This window comes from Pelecanus crispus, chromosome Z (assembly GCF_030463565.1).
Source record: "Pelecanus crispus isolate bPelCri1 chromosome Z, bPelCri1.pri, whole genome shotgun sequence".
NCBI lineage: Eukaryota > Metazoa > Chordata > Aves > Pelecaniformes > Pelecanidae > Pelecanus > Pelecanus crispus.
The window spans coordinates 13,810,344-13,835,268 of NC_134676.1; the positions used below are offsets into that span (position 1 = coordinate 13,810,344).

Genomic DNA, 24,925 nt, shown 5'->3' on the forward strand with positions numbered 1-24,925 from the left:
TTGAGCCCATTTCCTCTCGTCCTACCGCTAACTATGTGGGAGAAGAGACCAACACCCACTTCACTACAACCTCCTTTCAGAAGAAATAGGGCTTCTCCCTTTGGCTATGAGTTATGAGGAAAAAGACAAGAGCTGTTGTAAAATGTGTAGGCAACACAGTTCAAATGCTTTGGTGTCAACTATAGACATGGCCAAGACTGTTTAATGCAGATTAAGATCTAATGAGGCCCTTCGAGAACAAAGCGCAACAAAGGACATCCAGATTCCATATGGAAAACAAGGCCAGAAAGAACTTATTTTTAAAAGAAATCCTCAACTCTCATGGCAGCAATAGCAGCCAATTCTTGTTTTCAATACTACGCACAACACAACTTTCAAGAGAAGGGCTTCTATATTAACAACTAGGCACAGCAAAAATACTCCGGGTTGGTGAAAATCTGTTACATACACTATGCCATAAGAACAGAAGAATGGCCAGACTGCATTAAAATAAAGATCCCTTCAGCCCACCAGCCCTCCTCTGGCAGCAGACAAGAGCAGGTTCTTACAGAAAGGCTGCAAGAACAGTACAAGGATGAAAGGACACAATCCGTGACCTCCAGATGCTCTAGCAATCTTCCAGCTAGGGACTTCTCGAGTCAAAGGCTGCCTTCTCATCACTTTGCTGGAGCTCTCCTCCATCAGTTGTCATTTGATCCATTTACCACTCTGCCATCCAAGATATGTATGTCATTGTCCACATATTTACCCATCTTCCAAGGTCAATTTAAATGGTATGTCTCACAGTTAGAAATTGAGCATTTCTGTAGAGGGATCTGGACAGGCTGGATTGATGGGCCAAGGTCAATTGTATGAGGTTCAACAAGGCCAACTGACAGGTCCTGCACTTCGGTTACAACAACCCCATGCAACGCTACAGGCTTGGGGAAGAGTGGCTGCAAAGCTGCCTGGACAAAAAGGACCTGGGGGTGTTGGTTGACAGCCAGCTAGATGTGAGCCAGCAGTGTGCCCAGGTGGCCAACAAGGCCAACAGCATCCTGGCTTCTATCAGGAATAGTGTGGCCAGTAGGAGCAGGGAAGTGATCGTCCCCCCTGTACTCGGAACTGGTGAGGCCGCACCTGGAATACTGTGTCCAGTTTTGGGCCCCTCAGTACAAGAAGGACATTGAGGTGCTGGAGCATGTCCAGAGAAGGGCAACGAGGCTGGTGAAGGGTCTGGAGCACAAGTCTTATGAAGAGCGGCTGAGGGAACTGGGATTCTTTAACCTAGAGAAAAGGAAGCTGAGGGGAGACCTTATCGCTCTCTACAACTACCGGAAAGCAGGTTATAGTGAGGTGGTGTCGTGGTTTAACTCCAGCCAGCAACTAAGCACCATGCAGCTGCTCGCTCACTCCCCCTGCCCTGGCAGGATAGGGGAGAGAATCAGAGAAGTAAGAGTGAGAAAACTCCTGGGTTGAGATAAGAACAGTTTAATACTTGAAATAAAGTAAAATAGTAATTATTATGATGATGATGATAATAATAATAGTAATAAAAATATACAAAGCAAGGGAAGCACAATGCAATAGCTCACTACCCGCCAACTGATACCCAGCCAGTTCGTGAGCAGTGATCACTGCCCCCCAGCCCACTCCCCGCAGCTTATATCCTGAGCATGACATTCTAAGGTATGGAATAGCCCTTTGGCCAGTTTGGGTCAGCTGGCCTGGCTGTGCCCCCTCCCAGAGCATGGGAAGCTGAAAAGTCCTTGACTAGCATAAGCAGTACTTAGCAACAACTAAAACATCAGCCTGTTTTCAGCATTATTGTCATACTAAATCCAAAACATAGCACTATGCCAGCTACTAGGAAGAAAATTAACTCTATCCCAGCCGAAACCAGGACAGGTGGGTGTTGGTCTCTTCTCCCAAGTAGCTAGCAATAGGACAAGAGGAAATGGGCTCAAGTTGCATCAGGAGAGGTTTAGATTGGGTATTAGGAAAGCTTTCTTCATGGAAAGAGTGGTCAAGCATTGGAACAGGCTGCCGAGAGAGGTGGAGTCACCATCCCTGGAAGTGTTCAAAAAAAGGGTAGACGTGGCACTTCGGGACATGGTTTAGTAGGTGTGGTGGTGCTGGCTCAACGGTTGGACTGATGATCTTGGAGATCCTTTCCAACCTTAATGATTCCTAGTTTTTACTTTCATTAAAAAATAATCCAGCCACCAAGCCAGGAAATATGAAATTATGACTCCACCCTAAATTGGTTTAGTGGTAGATTTGGCAGTGTTAGGTTAATGGTTGGACTTGATGATCTTAAAGGTCTTTTACAACCTAAACGATTCTATGATTTTTATATTAATACCTTTTGAATAGCACCTTGTCTTAGTGATTTGTTGTTTTTCATTAAATAATGTAGTCTCTGCTACGGCCTTGTCTTCTTCAACCACTTCTTTTATTCTCAATCACATACTTGTTAACAGAATCTCAGGAAGGCTTCCTGATTCTGAAGTGTTTGAGAAAGTTCCCAATTTATGAACCTTTAACGAGGTTTTCTTCAAGACATTTTTTGCTTATGAGCCAAATTTTTCAGTTATTTTACCAGCTTGTATGTCAATTTTCATTTTTTCCCCCACCAAATATAATCATTGCATTTGCAAGAACTAAATTTTGGGTGTCCTTTTACTTGCTTTTACTTCTTACTATTTATTCCCACCAGCTTTTTGTGTTAGATTTAAAAAAAAAAATAATAAAGATAGTAATAATGAATTATCCCTTGTCTTTAGCTTCCAAGAAGATATCATTAAACAAGTCCCATACAACTTAAGTATTTTACCCCTCCAGCTGTTTCTTTTTAAGCCTTCATCATTTTGAAGCAGTCTCCCTTTTAGAAGTTAAACACACGCATAGCAGACTCACACTGGATCTACAGGATTAGAAATCAGAGCTGGAACTCCAGCACAAGCTAACAGTTAGAAATTATTGCTTGTAATTATACCAGATCTTAAAGAGTACTAGTCTTAGATCCAGTACCTTATTATATTCAGCACAGCACTAACACAACATAAAGATATTTTTCACCCTAGCAGAAGGACCCCTGACAGTCCCAGTGTGAAAAAGAAGTGATAATAAAGACTGAGAAACACAACACTTTCCTTTTTTTTTTTAAATAATGAAACACAATGCATCATTAAGACAAGTAGAGTTTCCTCTTCCTATTTGCTTTGCACACCTTAACACAGCAGAAAAGACTGGGGAGGGCAAATACTATACCTTTAATACCTGTTTGTACAAAAATTTAAATACATAAATAATCTTCCTTGTCAGAATGGGACCACAGATGAAAGAAGGATTCACTGACAGCTATCGGAACTTAGCTAGAGGAAAGTGCTAATGAAATACAGCAATCACAAGGGTAGTTATACTTTGGCAGCTGGTATATTATGCCATGCTGCATAGCGCACAAGGGGAAGAAAAATAACACCACATCCGTGATGCTGTAAAGAGCAGTTTTATTCCATTCACATTTCCCTGCTCAATTTAAGATGCTTAAGAACACAGCCACTGACTAAGAAGTGAGGCTACTACATGAACTTTCATTGCCAAGGTAGAACAGGGACTACACATAAGATATCCACTCCAAGCATCTGTGGGCAGGATTCACTATAATTATTCATTAATCACGTTTGGAAGCCTTTTCTTCCAAGACATTAAATTTTCCCTTTCCTGAAGAAACAGCAGATTGGAAACCTATACACCCACCCCACAGAGATCTCCAAATGCTTTTTGCCTCCTGTGCCCCCTGTGAGGCGGGCTGCTGGGGTCCATCGGTTTTATCCTACATACTGCTTTGCATTATACCACCACCTCAGCTAGTTTGTCAGCCATCTGCCAGCACACTGCACTCTGTCAGAAGTGCTTCTTTATATGGCAACTCTGCTAAAGAAAAAGTATATTTAAAAATCCACTTTATGAAAAAAAAAGACTCTTTCCCACCTACATGAGATGCAAGACTTAGTGCTATTTGTACTAAATAATATTTTTTTTTAGTTTCATACTGATGACACCTGAACTGTCGATCTCCAACACAGTCCAGAGCAAGGGGCACCCATTACATTACCTGCAGATGGAGACCAAAGGAACAGCCCCATGTTTTGGCCTCCTCGCTTCTGGCTGAAGCACATTCTGAACACGCAATGTTTCCTGGCACGCAGCGTCAGGCATAGCAGCCCCTTCACACTGCATAAGCTCACCTGCCTCCTGTCTGATGCTTCCCACGCCTGAACACCAGTGTGAGGGTGAGGGAGCATTACAGTTCCTTGCTACTCCACATGGCTGTCCAAACAGATCCAGACTTAACTGGCTTCATGCAGCCATCTCATACATCAGTGCACCACAAGAACCAGGCTTGTGATGTCTACAGATGCTTGCTCAACACTCTGACCTTCATACAAATTTCTCACCTGCTCTTTCCAGACCCCGACTTGTTATTACTCCAAAACTTACAGCCCAGTAGCATATTCATGCCCTCAGCAGAAAGAACTCCATGCCATGAAATGATACACAAAGGAACAGTGAAGTCACAGCTTATAGTCACCAAGTACTCTTACTCAAGCTCTTTCTTCATTTAACCAGCTGCAACTGGGCAGAGTTGTGAGTGGTCAAAGCAGTCACAGTACTGAGATTATTGCAGAGTCAATGCACCAAACTTAGTTTTAACCTAAATGCACTCAAGTCTGCAGCTTCCCCATATGTGATTATTATTTACATCTCAAGACACAGCTCCTCAAAGTCCCTGACACTGACAGCACAATGAAAATGCTGCCTCTTAAAACCAGTTACTAGCCTGTCTGGGGCAAACCGTGGTATACTTGACCTCAAAAGATTGATGACTTCTGGCTTATCAAAATACGTTATTACCAGAGAATAACAGTTCTAGAGAGAACTGCAGACACAATTTTGTTTCACTTGAAGGACCTGAGGAAAAAAAAAAATAGCAGAAATTTAGGAAATTACATGCCAGGCTTGTTTGTTTTCAATTTAAGATGATATTTCTGCCTATAAACATTCACAGACAACAATATTCCTCTGCCAATCTTGCAAATACAAATTTGATCCATTGTAGAATGCAAAAATGATTTGCAATGAATAGATTGCCACCACTGTGCAAACCTTAAACAATAATTATGCAACATTCAAAACATTAAAGACACTACAAAGATTTGCATGGATGCACTACAATATATCTGTCACTCAACACTCATGGAAATACAGCCCAAAAGAAAATTCTACTAGTTCAGCTGCCCCTGTGCCCACCCCCAAAGTAACACGTATCTAATCAGGGACTAATTAAACAAAATTTTTGAGATGGGAATAATTGTTTGGGATTTGTTGTTAAACTACCTGGCATTCAGAAATATAAAGCTGAGGATTTTTTCCCACCCACCCATTCAAAAAAAAAAAAAAAAAAAGAAAAAAAAATGCAGATTGAGATCAACTAAAACAATGTACAGAACAAACTGGGAGAATTTTTTTCCAATAATTTCCATAATTCCAAAACATAAAGTGTTTGCTACCTTTCATTTTAGGAAGTTATCCAAAATCACATATTGAGAGGCAAAATCCTAAACAAAAATTTAGTTTTGGATTCAACTAAAGTTCCGGTTGAAATTATATTTGTTGGTGTCTTGGTTTCGGCTGGGACAGAGTTAATTTTCTTCCTAGCAGCAGGCATAGTGCTGTGTTTTGGATTTAGTAGGAGAAGAATGTTGATAACACGCTGATGTTTTTAGTTGTTGCTGAGTACTGCTTATGCTAGTCAAGGACTTTTCAGCTTCCCATGCTCTGCCAGGCGCACAAGAAACTGGGAGGGGGCACAGCCAGAATAGTTGATCCAAACTGACCAAAGGGCTATTCCATACCATATGACGTCATGCTCAGTATAGAAACTGGGGGATGTTGGCTGGGGAGCAGCGATCGCTGCTCGGGAACTGTCTGGGTATCGGTCGGCGGGTGGTGAGCAATTGCATTGTGCATCACTTGCTTTGTATATTATTATTATTATTATCATTATTATACTGTTACTATTATCATTACTATTTTACTTTATTTAAATTATTAAATTGTTCTTATCTCAACCCAGGAGTGTTTCTCACTCTTACTCCTCCGATTCTCTCCCCCATCCCATCGGGGTAGGGGCAGTGAGCGAGCGGCTGCGTGGTGCTTAGTTGCTGGCTGGGGCTAAACCACAACAGTTGGCATTGTTGGGAAAAGGGGAAATGCTTTGTTCAGTGACCAAACTCTCCAAATTAAATGTAGTTGATCTGAAGTTACTAAAAGTAATTACTCATAGTATACTTTTTGGCACAGACATTTTTCTCAAGTGGTACACACGAACTGAAGTGTAATATACTTCAGTAAGGGTGAAATACTACCTACAACATGATTCCGGCTCCATAAATACCCACCAAGGAGATTTATAGTAGTATGAATTATTTATATTTCTCTTGCTAACACAGAACCGTGTTAGTTCTTAACAGAGGAGTTTCTGCAAAAAGAAAATAAATTACTTTGCAATTGTTTTTTTACCAAAACCAAACATGCTGTGCCCCCCAATACCTAATCCACTATTTGCTTGATATGATCTAGTCATGAAGACAGTGGACCTGACTAGATCTTGATTTATGTATTTAATAAACTCAAACTTGGAGAAAATTTGTGGGAAGAGAAAATGAAGGTGAAAACCACAGGTACTGAAAATGAAGACAAACATTTGTTTAAACTATTAAGTTCTATTAAGCTCCAGAGCTAGGCCATGTTAACAATATTGCAAAAGAACAAAAAGAATTTTTTCTTCATGGCAACTTGCCTGGTGTTTACATTTTGGATCAAAATCAGTTTAGAGTCTGTTATGCAGGACATAACACAGCTATAAGAAGTTATTCAGGAAAGTAAGGACAAAGGACAACCAATGAACTTCAGAAAGCTCTCCTGAGCCTGAGCAGCTGGACAAGAAGACAGAAGATGTAATTCATCATAGATTAATGAAAATTGATAAAGCATGGCATGGTGAAGGGAAAAAGGCAGCAGAGAAATAATCAAAACCTTTGTGCATTAAAATGATGGGCCCTGACCTACCTGCTACTGTGCAGAAATAGGAACCTGAGATGCCATTTTCATGGAAAAAAAAATTTACAACTACACAACAAGCCTATCAACAGCTGTCCACAAAGGCTGTGTCAAGTGTTCAGAATTACCAGGAAACAAAATAATAATGAAGAATACAGTACACCACTGAGTAAACCATCTCAAACACTGTGCTCAGTGTTGGACTGTTCCTTGTCTCCTCCAAGACAATAGCTTCAGGAAGCAGCAAATGAAGCTGATAAAAAGCTAGTGAAAAATAAGATACTTTTAAATCCATTTTTAAGTGTAATAATTCATAGTAAAGGTTTATGTTTCTAGCACCAAGTGACTCCGGGGAGACCAAGAAAGTATGTGGAAGACTAATCCATCAATCAATGCTCAACAAAGAAAACATACTCATATCAAGAAACTTGATCAGAGTTGAAAGCAGAAGCAAGGATGAACGAAGGGGAGATGTCCTACTGCCCTGTTCTTACTCTTCCCTAGATATTTACTAAAGTCATTGTTGGACAGAGGGTGCTGGATAAAACAGACATTTACCCTTTCCACAGTTGCCACTCATGCAATTTTGACTAGATTTGGTCCATGACTGCTCTAGATAAGGAAGCAGACAGAGTTAACATTGCATCCAAAGAAACAGATATTAAAGTTTGGACTGAGCATTTAGAATCATGTTTGGTTTAAATATATACATTTAAAAATGGAAAAAGAGTGGAATTTGAACAAAAGAAAACTTCAAATCAAAACCAGTGTCTGCGTAAGCCTTTAGCGTGAGTTACAACTACAGTGCATTTAGATCTACTCTTGGAATGTCCATGCATCAACAAGCCTAAGCAGTTTATTAGGGACTTGCTGTTTGCCATGAGAATTGGAATGCGCAGTGGGTATGTTTAAACATAAGCAATGTTTAGCCAAGACAACCAGCTTTTTTTATTACTACTTATTTATTTTTAAAGCTTGCAATTTCAGATGAGTCTTTCTCCAGGGCATTCCCTGGAGCCAGTGTGTATATAAAGTGCATAAATATCCCAGCCTAAATTGCTAAATACTTAAATTCTGTTGCAATTTACAAATGGGTTGGGAAAGTCCATTGTTAAGCACCGGTTTCTGGAAAAAAACAATATATTTGGCCATGACTTGGTAATATCTAATACCAGCACAGAAGCCTTCTCAGCACACAGCATGGATCATAAACCAAGAGCTTTAGCTGCAGTGTAACTGTTCTGCAATGTCAGAGCTACATATATGTAGATAGATTTGCATGTGTGAGCATGTCTAATATATGTGTATATATAACCACGCCCTGATGCTGATGCTGCTCAGGGACTGCAGCTGCTCCTCTCTGACAGACAAAGAGAATTAAAGAGGCAGGACCTGATCTTCAGGCTGCTGGTTTTCAGCTGGTGCCAGAAGCCAGGCTCACACAGCTGCTGTAGAAGTACCACTAGCCTATCTACCCTCCAAGTGCAAGCAGTAGACACAGACTATTTGGGTCTGTTGTTCACATCACCATTGCTGTTCACCACGTAACATGCTGCCAATGTTTGTCTGCTCAGAACAGGAGCAAGACAGGCTTTTCTTGGTAATCTTCTTTTTTTGAGCAGCTAGAAAATCAGGCATGCAATTGGCAAGATTTGTCCCTATTCATGTCATATTACATGCATCACTGACCAGCTATGTAGGAAAGCTTCAGTTCTTCCCCTCTATTCTGCTCATCATTAATGATTACATACAAAGCATGTGCTGTGACAGGCAGCAGGTACAGCACATTGTTAATATGGCAACCAGTGCAAACAATTCTGTTTACTTCCAAGCTGGACCCTTCCTTTCAGCATCATGAAAATGGATTTAAGGGGGAGGAAAAAAAAAAAAAAAGTTCTATGAACAGCAGAACTATCAAAACCTCATTTCCCCGCAGATTTGCTTCTCACATGCTCCATTTCCTCATTTAAAGTAATTTTCTCCAATCTCTCCAGAATCCTTCAGCACTCCTCACTATCAGCTGGGCCAGGGGTAGCACTGCACCCTGCTCAGTAACAACTTATAGTTGTGCTGAGCCACTGGTCAACCTGCATGTGTTCATCCATCATATCACTGATCAAAAGTTCCCACCTTTACCTGCAAAATTCCTAAGAACTTAACGGCTTTGATACCTCCATTCCTCTTTCAGATTGGGCTGAATTTGGCCAACAACTTCCAAATATACTAGAAGAAACAAAGAACAAACCATCTTACAAACCTCACATTATTAAGAATCAAGGCAAAATAGATGTTATGTATATTTTTTTATTTCTGGGTTCTGAACATTTAGCTGAAGTCACAATCCCACAGTTTTCCCTCAGTAAAGAAGACACTATTTATAAAAAACACCACACTCACAAAATCATGAATGAAGACTTTCAGAAAAAAGAATAAAAAAAAAAAGAACACACACACACACACACATATTCGGAATATTTAATAAAAAGACTCATGGAAACTGGAAATATCATTGACAGCTCTGTATACTAACAATATTCCTAAATAATTAGCAAATAAGTAGATACAGATTTAAACAAGAGAATAAGTCTCAAAACTATACAAAAAAAGAGTCAGTCTTTTGTATTCTCAAAAAAGAATTATCTTAAAGGAGCCAGACATTCTAATCCTGGGTATTCCATTCAAAGCAATTCATACTGACAAATACTTACGTTAACCTACCCCATCAGTGACTGTTCCACTGAATCGTAAAAACTATGTTATAAAAACTCGAGCCATACCCAGCTTCTGGGCTAATAACTTCATATTGGTTGAAGGTGACAAGGCCAAGACCAGGAGCCACAGGCACAGACAGATTCTCATGTATTGAGATCACTGATGAGATTCATTTGACCTGTCAATTAGAGTATTTTTGCAGACAAAAGACTGGGGGCAGGGAGCTGGCAGATGGGTAGTTGAAGTTCAAACACAAAGAAAAGGGATGGATGTTAAAATACTGCAGCAAATACTAGTCAAAGTTTGAGTATCAATCTGTTGGGGAAAAACAACATCAAACAACAAAACAAACAAACACCACCACACACCCTATCTTTGGATCATCTTCAAAAAACCCCAAAACCACACAACACAACCACAACACTAGTCAAGCAATAAGAATATCCAGATATTTATTATTATATGGAGAAAACAGGCAAACCAAGCACAACCTAGAACAGATACATAGGGAATACTGTATTTACTTTCAGTGTAGATTTTTCTACTTACAGTATTTTCCATGCTACTGCCTAAGAGAAGAAACATACAGCAGATACAGAGTTACTTAGCAGGTCTTAGCTCCTTTACACGTGCCAGAACAAGCCAAATCACAATGTTTAGACTTTGGAAGTTTCATTATACCCAACTGCAGAGCAATTCCCATCCTGAAGAAAAAGCCTGGCAGCTTGCTTTCATGCCTGTCATTCTCCAAATACCTTATTCCTACATTTTGGTTCCAGGAGATTATCACTAGCTCGAGAAACCAAAACAGACTGCTGTGGAGATGTCACTGACATCTAAATAAAAAAACACAACTGGCAGATAGGGCTAGCTGCCATACTTCCAACCACACGCAGAACCCACCAAGTACTATACAGCAGAGGAATGGCAAACAAAGTGAGAGACTCTCTTAGGGGAAGCAAGGAGAGATGAGTGAAGGGGAAGAGAACCCTGAAGAACTTGTGTATTTGTCTCCCAGTATCCTTGTTTCCAGAATGGAATTCATTTATTTGAGGTAGCACTACAGGAATACACTCCAATTCATCTCTTAAAATAACAGCCACCAAAACAGCGTGTATGTGCAAATGAGTCTGGGGCTGTACAATTCCATGTCAGGGATGAGTGCTGAATCCAGTTTCAGGTGGTCACAAGTGCAACTGAAGAAAAGGTTACATCTCCCTTTTTCTTAAGTGTATTTCTGCACTGCCACATACTTAGCCACTTAGGTTAGTCGAAAATCACTTCCATTTGAAGAGAAGCAATTTTGTTGGTTGCAGGTATACCACAAGGGAATAGGAAGATGTGGTCATTTTCCTGGGCTATAGGAATGAACTGTGTAGAACAATAGCTTTGCAGAGCTCTGGTAACTACCTTTAACAACAGATTAACAAACAAATTGTTAATAACCAACGAACCTCACAAATTGGGAGATATAGAAGCAGATAAAAATCCCTAGTATAAGCTTAGCAATGCGTTTTATTCTTCCATTACTTTAGAACAAAATATTATAAAACTGTTTTAAAGTAAAGATTCATTTATCCCTAAACCTCATCTAAGGAAAACACTGAGTAGTCAGACATCCTGATGCAGGCTTTCCATACCCATAGGAGAAGAAAGTCTAAACAGCAGTATTAGACCACTTGCATGGGGTACACTACAACTGGAGTACTGTTACGGTACCTGCATAGAACTGTTCAACCTGGGACAGACCATAAGATGATAACATGTAGGTCAGCATCGAAAGGGCATCTCACACTAACTAGAAAAGCTTCTTGGCATGTAGCAGGAGAACAGAGATCATGCTGAATTCCCCAAAACAGAAGCTAGTCTGCAACAGATAAAATGCCATTGGTGGATTTTATGCTACATTGAGTGGACCACATTAAGAATATAGGTGACACTGTGTAAGTACCAGAGCTCATTCTCAGGTTTCATGTAATGGTGACATCCTGCAATAAGGAGAATGGTTACACTACAGAAGAATTCAGCCACTATTCCGCTTTTTTGGTGACAAGCTTGCCACATGTGTCAGGGCAGATACCGATCTGCCCAGAGAGGTCCCACTTGGAACACCTCCCACCAGCTGCCATATAAAGAGAAACAGTCATACAGCCATCAATTAAACATTCACAGAGGGCTGCCCCGACTGTGGCTGGGCACAGAGGGGAGAACTGAGGTGGGGGAAACCTTTCCAAAATCCTGGGCACAGGCACCAGACTCAACATAGTTTTCTACACCAGGGTATGGAGCAGACACCAGGTTTGGCATGTATGTCTGTCACTGCTAAGAAACAGCAGTATTTCGCAGTAGCTGGATTTTGGGAGGGGGAGTAAATAAACAAACAGTGCTTCATGACTTTGTACTGCACTGCTGTTGCCTGGGCAGCAGGTGAAAACAGCACTTCTTGTAAACGCAGATGCCTATCAGGACAGAGGCAACCCTCTGACCAGCTGGAGACAGCCAAAGCACTGTCTGTCCACAGTGCTACGCAAGGCCCAGTATGGCCAGGAGGTTACCAGGTACATGTGTACAGATCATTCTTAATCTCATGCTAATGTTTTCTATCCTTCTGCCGTTTCCCTGCTAATGCTGGTATAGCCTTTGAAGATAAAAGTATTACCAGAAGCAACTGTCCATTGACAGCTCCACACTGTAAACAAGCGTCAAGGAAAAAAACTCTTAATGATGCTCTGTCATCTAAAAATACTATAAACAATGTCTGTGTTACTGATGAATAAAAGAAGGCCTTGTTCCTAACGACGAGGATAGACTATCAGAGAAAAATTCACTTCCCAGCTCTACAGGACTTAGTGCATAAACCTAGAGTATTCATTCAACTTCACTGAGCTTTGCTCCCTCCCAGCCCTCCTGAGGGGACAAGCTGACACTACTGCTGCGACACAAGGGATCTCAGGACTAACACACAACTGAGAATTAAGGTATTAGTATTTGGAAAAGTTCATTATAATCTTCTGCAGAAAGGCACTGTGGAAACATAAAGCTTTATTAGACATGTGCCCTAAATAGCCTGCCAAGACAAATCCAAATATTATTTTCACTGAGACAGACAAAAATGAAACTATTTTCTCCCTTTACTTCCTCTTGGAAACTTTCCTGTACCTAAGAGATTTCATGTCTGCTCTCTTCCCAAGTGCCACAGTTTGATCCATTTCTGGTATTCCAGTAGTGACTTCGTCTCTGGGGTTTCGTCCTCCAACTGTGACCCAAAACAAACAGCAAGGACTGCCCCGCTCTTCCCATGTTAACACACTCATGCATTATTCTACAAGATCCAGAAGTACAAAAGACAACTGACCCAGAGAAGAAGAGACAGAACTTACAGTATCATATTCGTTAACCTATTAAGAAGGTCATGACCTATTTAGTATGAAAGGGAAACAAGGATATCACAAAAAGGTAGGAAAAAAATGGATTTGGAAATTACAACTTAGTTCGTCCAGATCTCTGCTAGTTTGCCCTCTTTATCCTCTTGTCCGATTCTGCCCAAATCCCTTTACGAACCTACCCATTTGCTTCCAAATGTACTTCTGAAATTAGAGACATATTTACACTTTTGAAAAAGAACAATGTCATACAATGACTGTCCTCCCCATTCTTATATCTCAGATCTGTTGCACTGCTGTTCCCCTTGCAGGCCATTTTGGGAACACATAAATACACAGGGAAATGAAATTTGTAGAACATCAGCATACTCTGTTTTCAAAACAACTAAGGAAATGCTGCAATTTCTAAGTATGATGACATTCTAGTTGAAAAACCAACATACTGTCAACCTGGCGAAGCACTGGTGGCAAAAAGCTGTTTTCCACATTTTGGAAGTGTCACTTTTTCAATCATTTGTCAATACGATTTAGTCAAACAAATGTTCCTCTGAAAACCACATCTACTCAGCACCATCCACTTGATTTATGCAGAAGAAATTTGATTCTGAAGAGTATCATGAATAAAAATGGACAGTAGGAGTTCTACCTTTGCTACATGAGCAATGCCTGTGTAATGCCAATGGAAGCAGGAATATATTTCAAAGTAAAAACACACAGGAGATGAAAATCCATTTCTAGGTTTTCTATACTTTCAGTGCTGTGTGTAAGTGATCTTCATGACAGAACACAAATCTACACCACACATCTTTGTTTTGTTCTTACACACTGCTATTATCCTGGTAATTCAGGAACTTTCAAATATGAACCAAATAGACTTCACAACAGAGGAAGTCATTCCAGAAAGAGGACTAAAACCAGGATTCCCCTCCCACAGGCATCTTTAGGATTTCATTTTGCCTCACTTCAGGCCAAAAAAAAATTGGGGGCGGGGGGAGAGGACAGTGTTACAAAAGATTACATATTCTTAAGCAATTCACTTGGACAAAATTAAAAGACATTTCAACCATTTCCCACTAAAAATGTCAACAAAAGTAGTATTCCAGTAAATCATATTTATTTAATCAAATCAGTATTTTCCAGTATTATAAATTTTTTGACCAGCTCCTATCATTAAGAAAGCCAAAAATTAGCAGTTTAGGGTTCACACACTTTCCTGTCACTCATTACCCTGGTCAATTGGTGCCTCATTTAGCTTATTAAAGACTATCTCAACAAAAAAACCCACAGTATGTTTATCATTTTATAACGTACCTGAGCAGTCAAGCCAAAACGGCGTCAGGAAAGGAACATCACTAATATTCCTGTTCCCCATTTTTGAAGGCTAAGATATTGGTTCTTACCAGCTCTTGGGTTATGAGGCTTGAGCACATCAGCACTCTACCAGCTCGCAGTGGTGGACTGAGGAGCTAAGTTTTATCTGGATCCATTTGCCAAAGCACACACTCAGAGTGCGGTCCCAACCCAGGCTGTCACAGGTGAGGACCAGTTCAGCAGCCACTCCTGCCAAAGCATACTCTGGGAAGCTGGCAGCTTTCAACCCTACTGTTTTGTTATCTTCCTCTTCTCCCCATCTCAGCTCCAAGGATCCTTATCAACTTGCCCTGTGCAATTCATGATTTCATATAACTCTTTTTACCAAGCAGTTCAGACTTAATCTCATACAGTAAACAAGCTTACAACTCCTCCTCATGGGATAGGTTTTTAGCATCTCAAACAATATGCTCTACAGCCATGGTGTTTACCTATTCTCAGTTCTCCTTCCCTCCTTCATAAGAATAAATAGAAAAATTATTTTCAATGCAGAAACAACATATCCCAGCAAGAGGGAAGAAAAAACCAAAAAAAGAAAAAAGAAAAAACAGAAATAGACATGATGCTGAAGAGCAAAAAACTGGGGATGTCCAGGATGGAAATAATTCACCATTAGTTCAGGAAGCAGCAGACCACCACAAACAGTTTCAGAAACATCAGGTTTTTATCCTGAAAAACAGACTGCATTTCTCAATGCTGGCAAAACTATTCATTAATAAATGTTTTCATATGACACTGGATCTTTTGGAAAATTTTCAGGGGAAAGGCAAGCTAAACCACCTTTCCCCAGCTTGTGGGGAATTAAGAGATTCAGACCCAACTCTTACTGCAACCTCTTTAGAGCAGTGATTTCCGGACTTCAAAAATCATTGCATCAAAACTACCATTTTTTTTTTTTTCCCCTAGAGATTGCTTTTAACCTGAATTAATTTATGATTCTGTATTTTCAACATTTCGATTTGGGTTAGGGGGGGAAACCAAACCACAACAGTATTTTTCTGATACAAGTGTTTTGTCAAAAAGAAAGAATCCCCAAGCGTGTATTCTAGCAAACATTGTTTCACAAACCTCCAAATCAAAGTAAACCTCAAAACATTTGTAACCCAAATTAAAGGATCTCTTTGAAGGATATTACCAAGGTGAATTTAAAATGTAATTTGAGTATTTTTTTTTAATCCTTGTTGCAGACTAAATACTTCAGAAGGCATAATGAAGACCTAGCACCTCATTTTCAAGTTCTCATCCTACTGAAAACTAACAAAGACATTCTGGTAAAGCACAAGACAAGCCAACCAAAGGAACTACTTGCATCACCGTATCTTCTTTTCCTTACTGACCCTGTATGACCATAACGTGTTTCAGGGAAGTTTTGATAAGCTGGTCCCCACTGGAAGAATTACTTAGAAAATCCCTGATCTTCATGTCTGTGGGACTAAAGCTTGTGACCTCAAGCAATGGTCTGTTTCTCTAGGCAATGTGCCAAAAGTGCTATCAGCACTTGTGTAAGACTCCAAAGTTTCCCATTTCATCTACATCAGAGCTGTCTTCATGTTACTTTTCGTACATTGCCAGGATACTTCTGTAACCCACCGATTTTCCAAAGCTTCTGAAAGCTTTGTACTTCTCAGTAGCAAGGAACATACTTTGATATTGACAGGCTGGCAGGAAAAGGATGTACTTTACAGACACTCACCTTGGTGTTGAGTTCAGGCTCAAGAGTGAAACATCAGTCCCTAGCCTGTTGCAAACCGAGATGCATTGGCCCGACGACATCAGTGCACTGTTCTATGCACTTTCAAATACTATCACTTGTCACCCAACAATCAAGGCGCTAGAGCACATGCACACTGCACACACTTCATCACCTCTGCCTGCACACTTCACAAACCCTTTGCATTTGCCTTTCACAGATTACATGTGCCATTTTACACAGCTCTCTACACCATTCCCTTCACATTCAGGCAGTTTGTCTATTCTTCCCCTCCCTGACAAGACAGGTTCAGCCTCATCCTCTAGAACTAGAAGCCTAGCTACGGTAGTGCTAAACAAAACAAAGCACAGCAAAAATAAGGTTTCCACATCCTTGTCTCAGCCTGAACCACAGGCTACTGAGAAATCTAAGACTTCAAGCTCCAGCCTTAGAAGTCCTCTTTGGAATGATGGATGCCTAGAGGTGGTTCAGGTTTGAATTTAAAGCTTTGGCTAAGGCTGCATAGAATCATAAAATGCTTTGGGCTGGAAGGGACCTTTAGAGGTCATCTAGCCCAACCCCCCTGCAGTGAGCAGGGACAGCTTTAACCAGATCAGGGTGCTCAGAGGCCCGTCCAACCGGACCTTGAACATTTCTAGGGATGGGGCCTCCACTGCCTCTCTGGGCAACCTGTTCCAGTGCTTCACCACCCTCATTGTAAAAAATTTCTTTCTTATGTCTAGTCTAAATCTATTCTTCTTTAGTTTAAATCCATTACTCATTGGAGTAATTGCATCTACCCTATCGTTTACTTCTGAAGTTGCAGTGCAGTTCTAAAGCAAATCTCCCGGTTTTCTCAACTTACCATCAGTTGGTTTGATTTGCAGAGCAGTTTCAGTGCACCTGAGCTATATTCCTTTTAGAGGAAACTAAACCAGAAGCTCACATCCAGATGCATAGCAAAGGCACTCCAACTACTAAAGGGATCACAGAATCATTTAGGTTGGAAAGGACCTTTAAGATCATCAAGTCCAACAATTAACCTAACACTGCCAAGTCCACCACTAAACCATGTCCTAAAGTGCCACATTTACATGCCTTTTAAATACCTCCAGGGATGGTGACTCAACCACATCCCTAGGCAGCCTGTTCCAACACTTGACAACCCTTTCGGTGAAGAAATTTTTCCTAATATCCGATCTAAACCTCCCCTGGGCACAACTTGAGGCCACTTCCTTTCATCCTATCACTTGTTACTCAAAAGCAAGCAAAGCAATGACTGGACATTTCGATGTCTTCAAGCTGTATGAATGCTAGAGATGTGCAGTCCAGACCACTAGAAAAAAAATCTAGCAAAAAGTAAACCGTAAGGGGCCTGAGCATCAACTTTTGACCTTCTGATTCTCTCTTCCAAAAATCCAAATGACATCCATAGTATTAAACTGATTCTTTCAGAGCATTATGTCAGTAAGGTATCAGATTGGCCCATCCAGTTTCTTACCAGACATATTCATATACCAACGCTCTAGCTCAGTTCTAATGACACCAAAATTAGCCCAGAACCCCAGTAAAGGTCACATCACTTACCAGGCCATTGCAAGTGCTGATCGCTGCTGTCCCACTCCCGGAACCCGGCTGCAACACTGTGCCAATGAAGTGGCAAGGAACTCCCGAGCGAGCTGCAATCTTCGCACTAGTGTGGTTGCCACGTCTCCTTTCTACTATGTAGTTATGGGGAAGAAGTCCCACATGGACAGTCAAGTTAAAAAACAGATCCTTCTCCTCATGGTTAATTTTGTAATATACCACATTTTCCTTTTTGCCGAGATCTCTCTTCTTCCTCGTGTTTGAGATGTGATGGTGTAAATTAAAAGAAAGAAAATGCCCACTTGCATCTACTCTTGCTGGATCAACCACGTGGTATTCTGGCAATGTCTTGATAAATTGCTCTGAGAGGAAGGGGAAAAAAGAGAAGCAAAACTAAGGTAAGTGCTTGCCTGTTCAGATTTCGCATGATTTAAAGGGAAACTCAAAAGTGACAGCATTCACCACACCATCCTACCAACAGAAAGGGAGGCAGTGCACAGACCATTGTGCAATACAAACGTCATTTGGGCTTCCTACTCTCCCATTGTAACACTCAATTCAGAAGCTAAACATTCTTCTTTTCAAATGTTTTGTCACCAATCATATAAAGGATTGACCGTCGCACACCCCCCTTCCCAATCCAACAAGAGCTGGGAACTCTTTCCGTCCTAGGCCCTCACACATCCAGAAAGCTGACCACCTGAAGTAGGAGATAGAGCCTTACAAATACACATGGGTGAAGAGAACACTACTAATTGGCTTGATAGACTGTAGCAATAGCACCTCAGTAGCATCAGCTTTAGCAGATGTTGCAGGAAAGGAGGGAATTTTAAAGAGCTTGAAGGGGAATGAAGTAACCATGCCCTTTTGTATAAGGGGTTCCAACCAGGGTAATACTGGACACCTTATCACTTGTCAGAATCCAGCAGAGGAAGAAAGCGTTACTGGCATTCTCATCTCCTGCTGTGATAGAGAACAAACACCACCTGTTCCCAATTTTATTTTTTTTAAATTAGAGTAAAACTCAGAAGCCCCAAGCAAATAACATAAATCCACATAAAACACAGTCCCTAAGAACTCATACCCTAAGGGCCAGATCTTCCACTGGCATACTTGACTTCAGCCCAAGAAACCACAGTCTTGAACATATTTCATCGAAAAGAAATTGTGAGGATGCATGCCACTACAGTTCCTCTTTCCCCAGGGCTGTTGTTCTTTTCCAAACTCCCAGCCACTTATACATGAAGCAATTACACCTCATTCATTAAGCGAGCTAGCAATTAGCCTGCTCCAGGTACTTGCAGAGCCATTTACTCCTCCCTAGGACTGGTAAGACAATCCTTCTAGAGACAATTCTCTCTCCACTGCCTGCACCTTCAAAGCCACATAGAATAAATCACGCCAGACAGACAGCTGTCTAGATTCAGCCCCTTTGGGAAGGAACGTACCTCTTTTGTCCTCATTAGCTGCAGTATGAGACGTGGCTGCTCATGTTTTCTCAGGGCATGGACCCCCAAGACACTGAAACACACCCAATTCAAAAAAGCCCAAAACAAAACACAGAAAAACCCCACTTCCCAACACGTATACAAAACTACATGAGAAATTTGGCCTTGTCTCAGTAGCATCTTTATTTCAGAAGCAAGCTTATTCTCATACACAACAGATTTCTTGGTACACAAGCCTTCCCACCAGCCTACAATGACTTTGTGCCTTTGCAAGACAAGCCACAGCAATGGGCTTTTAGATCTTCACAGCAGCACGTCTTGACAGCACAGAGACTAACATCTACCACGAGCTCTGAAAGACATCTCCTGCCCTTGTCCACTAAAGCACAGTGGGGACTGAGACACTGAAAACTCAGTCCACACCGTCATGCCTGCAGTTTACACAGCCTTTAGATACCGCAAAAGGTGCCAGCTGCCTGACAATTTAGCAGCTGAAGCTATACCAAGGTCCCCCCTTCCTCACACTCCAGAGTGAAGCAAAAAACGGGCAGGGGGAAGAGAGGAGAAACACCCAAAAATGTGGCTTACCTGCAGAGGTTGAATTATAGGACTTCTGGGAAGTCCCACATCCCATATTGTTCTAGCAAAGACAGGCTACCAGAGAACGCTCCAAGACCGGGTCCCTATTTCTCTGGTTTTCAGCACAACTCATGAAATAATCAAATTAAATGCCTGAAGGAAAACTTACTCATTTGCTGTCACTGTGCGATTTGCCTCTGCTTGATGTCTTGAGCTTAATTTGTTGTGGCCTAACTGTTAATCTCTGTGCAAGACCAAAACTTGTGGTTTTAGACTTCGAACTATTCAAGGAAGTTTTTTATTTCACCACTAAAGTAATTAGTGTGTAGAGGTTAAGGCAAAGTAGACATCATCATCAGTAAAAGGGAAAATAATGCCTAAGCATCTGGTGGCAACAGGATTATCAAAGCAGAGAAGTCTAACTTTTCCACCCACTCCTTCACTAATAATTTCTGAATGCTAGTCACTGTAGGGGAATTATGCTGCAATAATAATATACTGTAATATAACTGCAGAAATGAATTATTAAAAAGTTTCCAAAAGGCCAGAGGGAATAAGATTACAACACAACAAAGTTTAACAAGATGAGGCAAAAGATAACTTCTACAAGTAATCATTATCAGTTTTGTCTAGACTGCTGGGTAGAGGTTAGCAAAGGGAATCCTACCAATAATAGAACAATTTACTGAGCTCCACATTAAGCCTAACATACCACTTGACCCTTCTATCTGGACAAGAGTCTAAAACAATGAGAGATGGTACAATTTTGGTGATACCTTTCTGCCCTTCTAGGAAAGAGTAACACTTAACTAGAATGCAGAGCCAACAAACAGAATAACTTAATACATGCAACCCACACTGCACGAGAAGAATGGTTGTATTCTTCAACACTGACTGCCTCAATTTCCTAAAGTAATAATCAATCCACATTAAAACACCACAGGTTCCCATAAAACTTAGTGCCAGCAAACATTAAATGGAAGGAATTGGTCCCAATGCCACTGACAAGCCTTGGAGCTGGCTTGTCACGGCATCCTTCTCTTTGGCCACCCAGAATACTCTCCACTCCAGGGAAGCCCTGCCTGTCGAGTGGCACTGCTCCGGATTTATCGGCCAGGAAAGCTTCCCCGGTCAGCTTGCAAAGCTCCAGAGAATGCTCTGTCTTTCCACAACTGCAGCCGGAGCACGCCACCTTGCATAGATGCTGCGAGCAAGACCAAAACATCACACCAAGCAAGACGCGTTCAAGTCAGTACTTTGCCTTGCAATCACGGTGCTTGCACAGGCCCTTCTGGGCACATGGGGCGAGCCCGTGTGGCCCTTCACACGTGTTTGACAAGTCTAAGAATTGTTTAACTTGTTAGAGAAACCTTCCCTGCAGACCCTTGTAATTCTGCACCATTGAAAACATCTGATAATATTAAAAACCACTGCTGTCTGTTCTGCTCCTCTGTGGATTCAAACTCACCACACATGGCAGACAGCTGTCTATATTAAGAATGGCTGTACACAAAGTGAATAAAATAGGATAAAGAGAAAAACATACACAGTCTGTCACACGTGACAGGAAAAGCACAATTTCTTTTAGACAGATAACATATTTTCTGACAACATTCCTTTAAAATGTGACACATCATCATTTGCCATTGTTTCATCGCCATCTTTGTAGTTCATCTACGTCTGCCCCTCAGACCCTCTGGCTTCTTTTCAAACGATTCCTTGAGATAGGAAGCAGCGTTGCTCATCTCTGGAGGACGCGTCTTCCCGAGCCAAAGACAGGCTCTGTAGCCAGGAAGCACCCTGAGCTCCAAAGCCCCATGGCAGGGAGCAGCAGGTCTTCAACATTCAGCAAGGGCATCCTTAACTGTCCCATCTGCCACACTTGTTATACATGTGGAGGGAGCACAACACTTAACAGTCACTTCAGCTATGCAAGATACAAGTTCTAGTCCTTCACACTTAGCACTGCATTCCATCTTCCTTTGCAAAAGTTTAGCCAAATTTTGAATTGTCCCTTTACACAAAGCTGTTTGCAAAGTCTTGGAAAAGCCTAGGTTTTTCATGCCCAGAAAGTTAAATTAATGCTACATTCATTTCCAAATGCTGGACAATTAAACAGCTACTACGTGCTAACACAGCCATCCCTGTTCTGTCCCATGTAGAGTCACAGAAATGCAATGATTATTTGCAAGCACTTTAAATGAATCTAGTAGGAACTAACTTCAGGGTAATTGTTCACTTTTCAGGCAGCTTACTTAATCACTTTTCCTTTCCACGATCTCTAAGGGGCACAGAAGATTTTCTCCTCTGTGTTCAAGCTCTCCTACTGACAGCACCACAGCTGTTGATTGCATCAGGAAGGTTTTCAGGAAGCAAAATTTCCTCCTACACTTTTGGGTCTTCTACCACCAGGCAGAGTCTTCCAGCTAATTGTAATTTTTTCTCTCTTGGGAGCTGCTTCTCTGATTTTCTTTAAACAGGCAACAGGATACAATTCCTGAGTTACATCCCCCCCATGGGGGTGTGCAGCCAGTACCAAGCAGGGGAATGAAGTTAATCCACCTGAGGGAACAGCCTCGAGAGACTCCTCCTGCAGATGAAGCCTCGCTTCTAATGTACCATCCTCACGGAGTATGAACAACTCACAATGGGTTTTACACCCCGGTAACACCAATCCTTCTGTAGATTGTGCTGCTGCAGTACAGAAGTGTCATTTGTTTAAAAAAAAAAAAAAGTAATCAGGACAGTAAACTTTCTCAGTTTAGTAGTACAAAAAGATGCTGGTATTTAGAGAGATGCCTCTTAAAGAGGAAGATGAGGAAAAAGCAGGATTTAGCAATACTTCATCTGCACAGTGCAACTCAGTGACTTCCACAAAGTCCAAAAAGCAGGAAGGCGCAGCCAGCGCTGTGCGCTCTCCCTGCAAAACTGCAAAGCCCGGGGCAGCCAGCGCCGGGGCAGCCAGCGCCGGGGCAGCCAGCGCCGGGGCAGCCAGCGCCGGGAGGCGCCGAGGGCAGCGCTGCGGGCGCCTGCCCCGCAGCAGCCGGGCAGCAGCGCCAGCCCCGCGGCGGGGGCCGGCACCGCGCGTCCCGCCGCCCCTCCCGCCCGAGCGGCGCCGAGCAGCCGCGACCCCACCGCCTGGCAGCGCAGCCGCCCCGAGGCGGCCCGGCGGGGAGGCGGCGGGGGCAGCCGCTCTCCCTCACGCCCTGCCCGGGGCCCCCGCCCGCCCGCCGCCACTGACCTTGCCTCCCGTCGGGGAAGAGCGAGCTGCCGGCCGGCGGGGCCCTGCCCAGGCAGGGCGCTGGGACGTGAAGGACGAGGAGCCAGAAGGAGACGTGTGCCGCCCGGCTCCGCGGGACACATGGCATGGTGCGGGCGGGGAGCTCCGAGCCGGGCCGCCGCGACCGCCGACGCCTAGCCGGGCCGCGGCATGGCCGGGCGGCGGGGCAGCGGCGGAGCGGCCTCCCGGACACAGGCGCCGCTCCCCACAAGGGCTGCGCGGGGCCGTCCCGGTGTCTGGTTTCTGCCGGCGGAGGACGAGGGCTGTGGGCAGGGAGCCGCTCCCGGGAGCCCCCGCCTCGGAGCCGCCGGGGTTAACGCGCCGGAGCGAACCGGGCCGGGCCGGCGGGGAGGGGAGGAGAGGAGAGGAGAGGCCGCCAGCGGGGGCTGCCCCCCCCCCACTCCGCCCTCCTCAGCGGCAAAGGTGGGGCGTTAGCCCCGGCAGCCCTCGGGGAGGGCCGTCCCGCACGAGGCGGCCTCGCCTCCCCTCCCTCCCCGGCCCACACGGCGGGTCTCCGCTGAGGGGCCGGGGGCGGCGCCCGCCGCAGCCTCGCAGCCCCGCGGCCGCCCGGGCCCGAGGTTCCCCCCCGGCTTGTGGCGAGAGCGCTCGAAGCACGCGGGTGCGCACCGCGCTCTCCGCCACCTCCCGCCGCGGCGGCGAGGGGCGGCGGGGGCCTCGCCCCGCCTCGGGCAGCCGCAGGGCGGGCGGGAGCCCACGGCCCCTCCGGGCCCGGCCGGGGCCCTTGGCCCCCGCGCAGCCAGCGCCCCGCTGCCAGCTTGTCTCCCCCGGGCGCTGAGGCCGTTCCTGTGTTTTAAGAGCGTGCCGCCACGTTGGGGTTACCTCTGAACGCCCGCCCTTTCTAGGGAAAGTTTCTGATTGCCTTGGCGCCTGGATTTTTAAGTGCGTGCCAGGTTCTCTCCGCCAAGGATGCCCTTTACGGCCTCCGCCGAGGTTACCGCGGGCGGGAGCCCCGGCCGCGGCGTGGGCGCCGGCCTGGGCTGGGGAGCTGGGCTGGGGAGCTGGGCTGAGCTCCTTGGCCGCCGCAGGAGCTCTCTGCTTCAAATCGGCTGTGCCGTGTGTTTCGTGGATAGTCCTACGGCAATCTGTGCTCAGTGATGCTCGTGCCTCCCCTCAAACTTTCCCAAAGGGGAATGGCCGTCGTAATTCGGCTGCCTTGACTGTGGAAAATGTGAACCTCAAAGTCCAGAGAATGAAAATGCAAGAAAGAGTTAAAACTCCAAGGATTTCTAAATCAGATAGAAATGTGGCTTCTCCCAGGCTTCAGACATGATACTCTGGAAACAGAATATATTTATAAAGGAGTAATACTTGAGTCATAATGTGCTCTCTTCTAGCTAATGGAATGACACAGGATATGCAAAAGAAGATGAATTTATGTAATATTTGGTATCCAACAACACTTGCCAAGAGAAGACTTGTTCATTGCAAGGTATTTATTTTAATATAGCCATCTTTATATTTTGCATACAAATAATGTTATCCTGCCTGTTACAGCAAAAAGTTTCCTGGTGTGCTTGCCATTAGGATTCTTTGAATAGTCTAGTCACATAGTGGGCACTAGACTGTTCTGTGACATTGGATACTGTAGTCTGCTTAGCTGTTCATCAGTACTTCCCTGAAATTGATTTAAAGCTAAGTGTGACCTGAAACTGATATAATGTTTATAATACTTAACATTTTAAAAACACTTGACAGTCATTGCATAGAACAAGCTACACAATTTGTCATGAATATTTTAAAATAATTA

The 24,925-nt window shown here is 43.3% G+C and overlaps 1 protein-coding gene across 1 annotated transcript in view; it reads right to left on the reverse strand.

The window, feature by feature from the left end:
- Positions 1-23,245, reverse strand: part of ADAMTS12 (ADAM metallopeptidase with thrombospondin type 1 motif 12) — a 172,328-nt gene extending 149,083 nt beyond the window's left edge. The window contains exons 1-2 of the mRNA XM_075726476.1: positions 23,119-23,245; positions 17,851-18,212 (exon numbers count right to left, since the gene is read on the reverse strand). Coding sequence (XP_075582591.1) covers positions 17,851-18,212; positions 23,119-23,245 — 489 coding nt within the window. The remainder of the gene's footprint in view (positions 1-17,850; positions 18,213-23,118) is intronic.
- Positions 23,246-24,925: the final 1,680 nt, after the last annotated feature.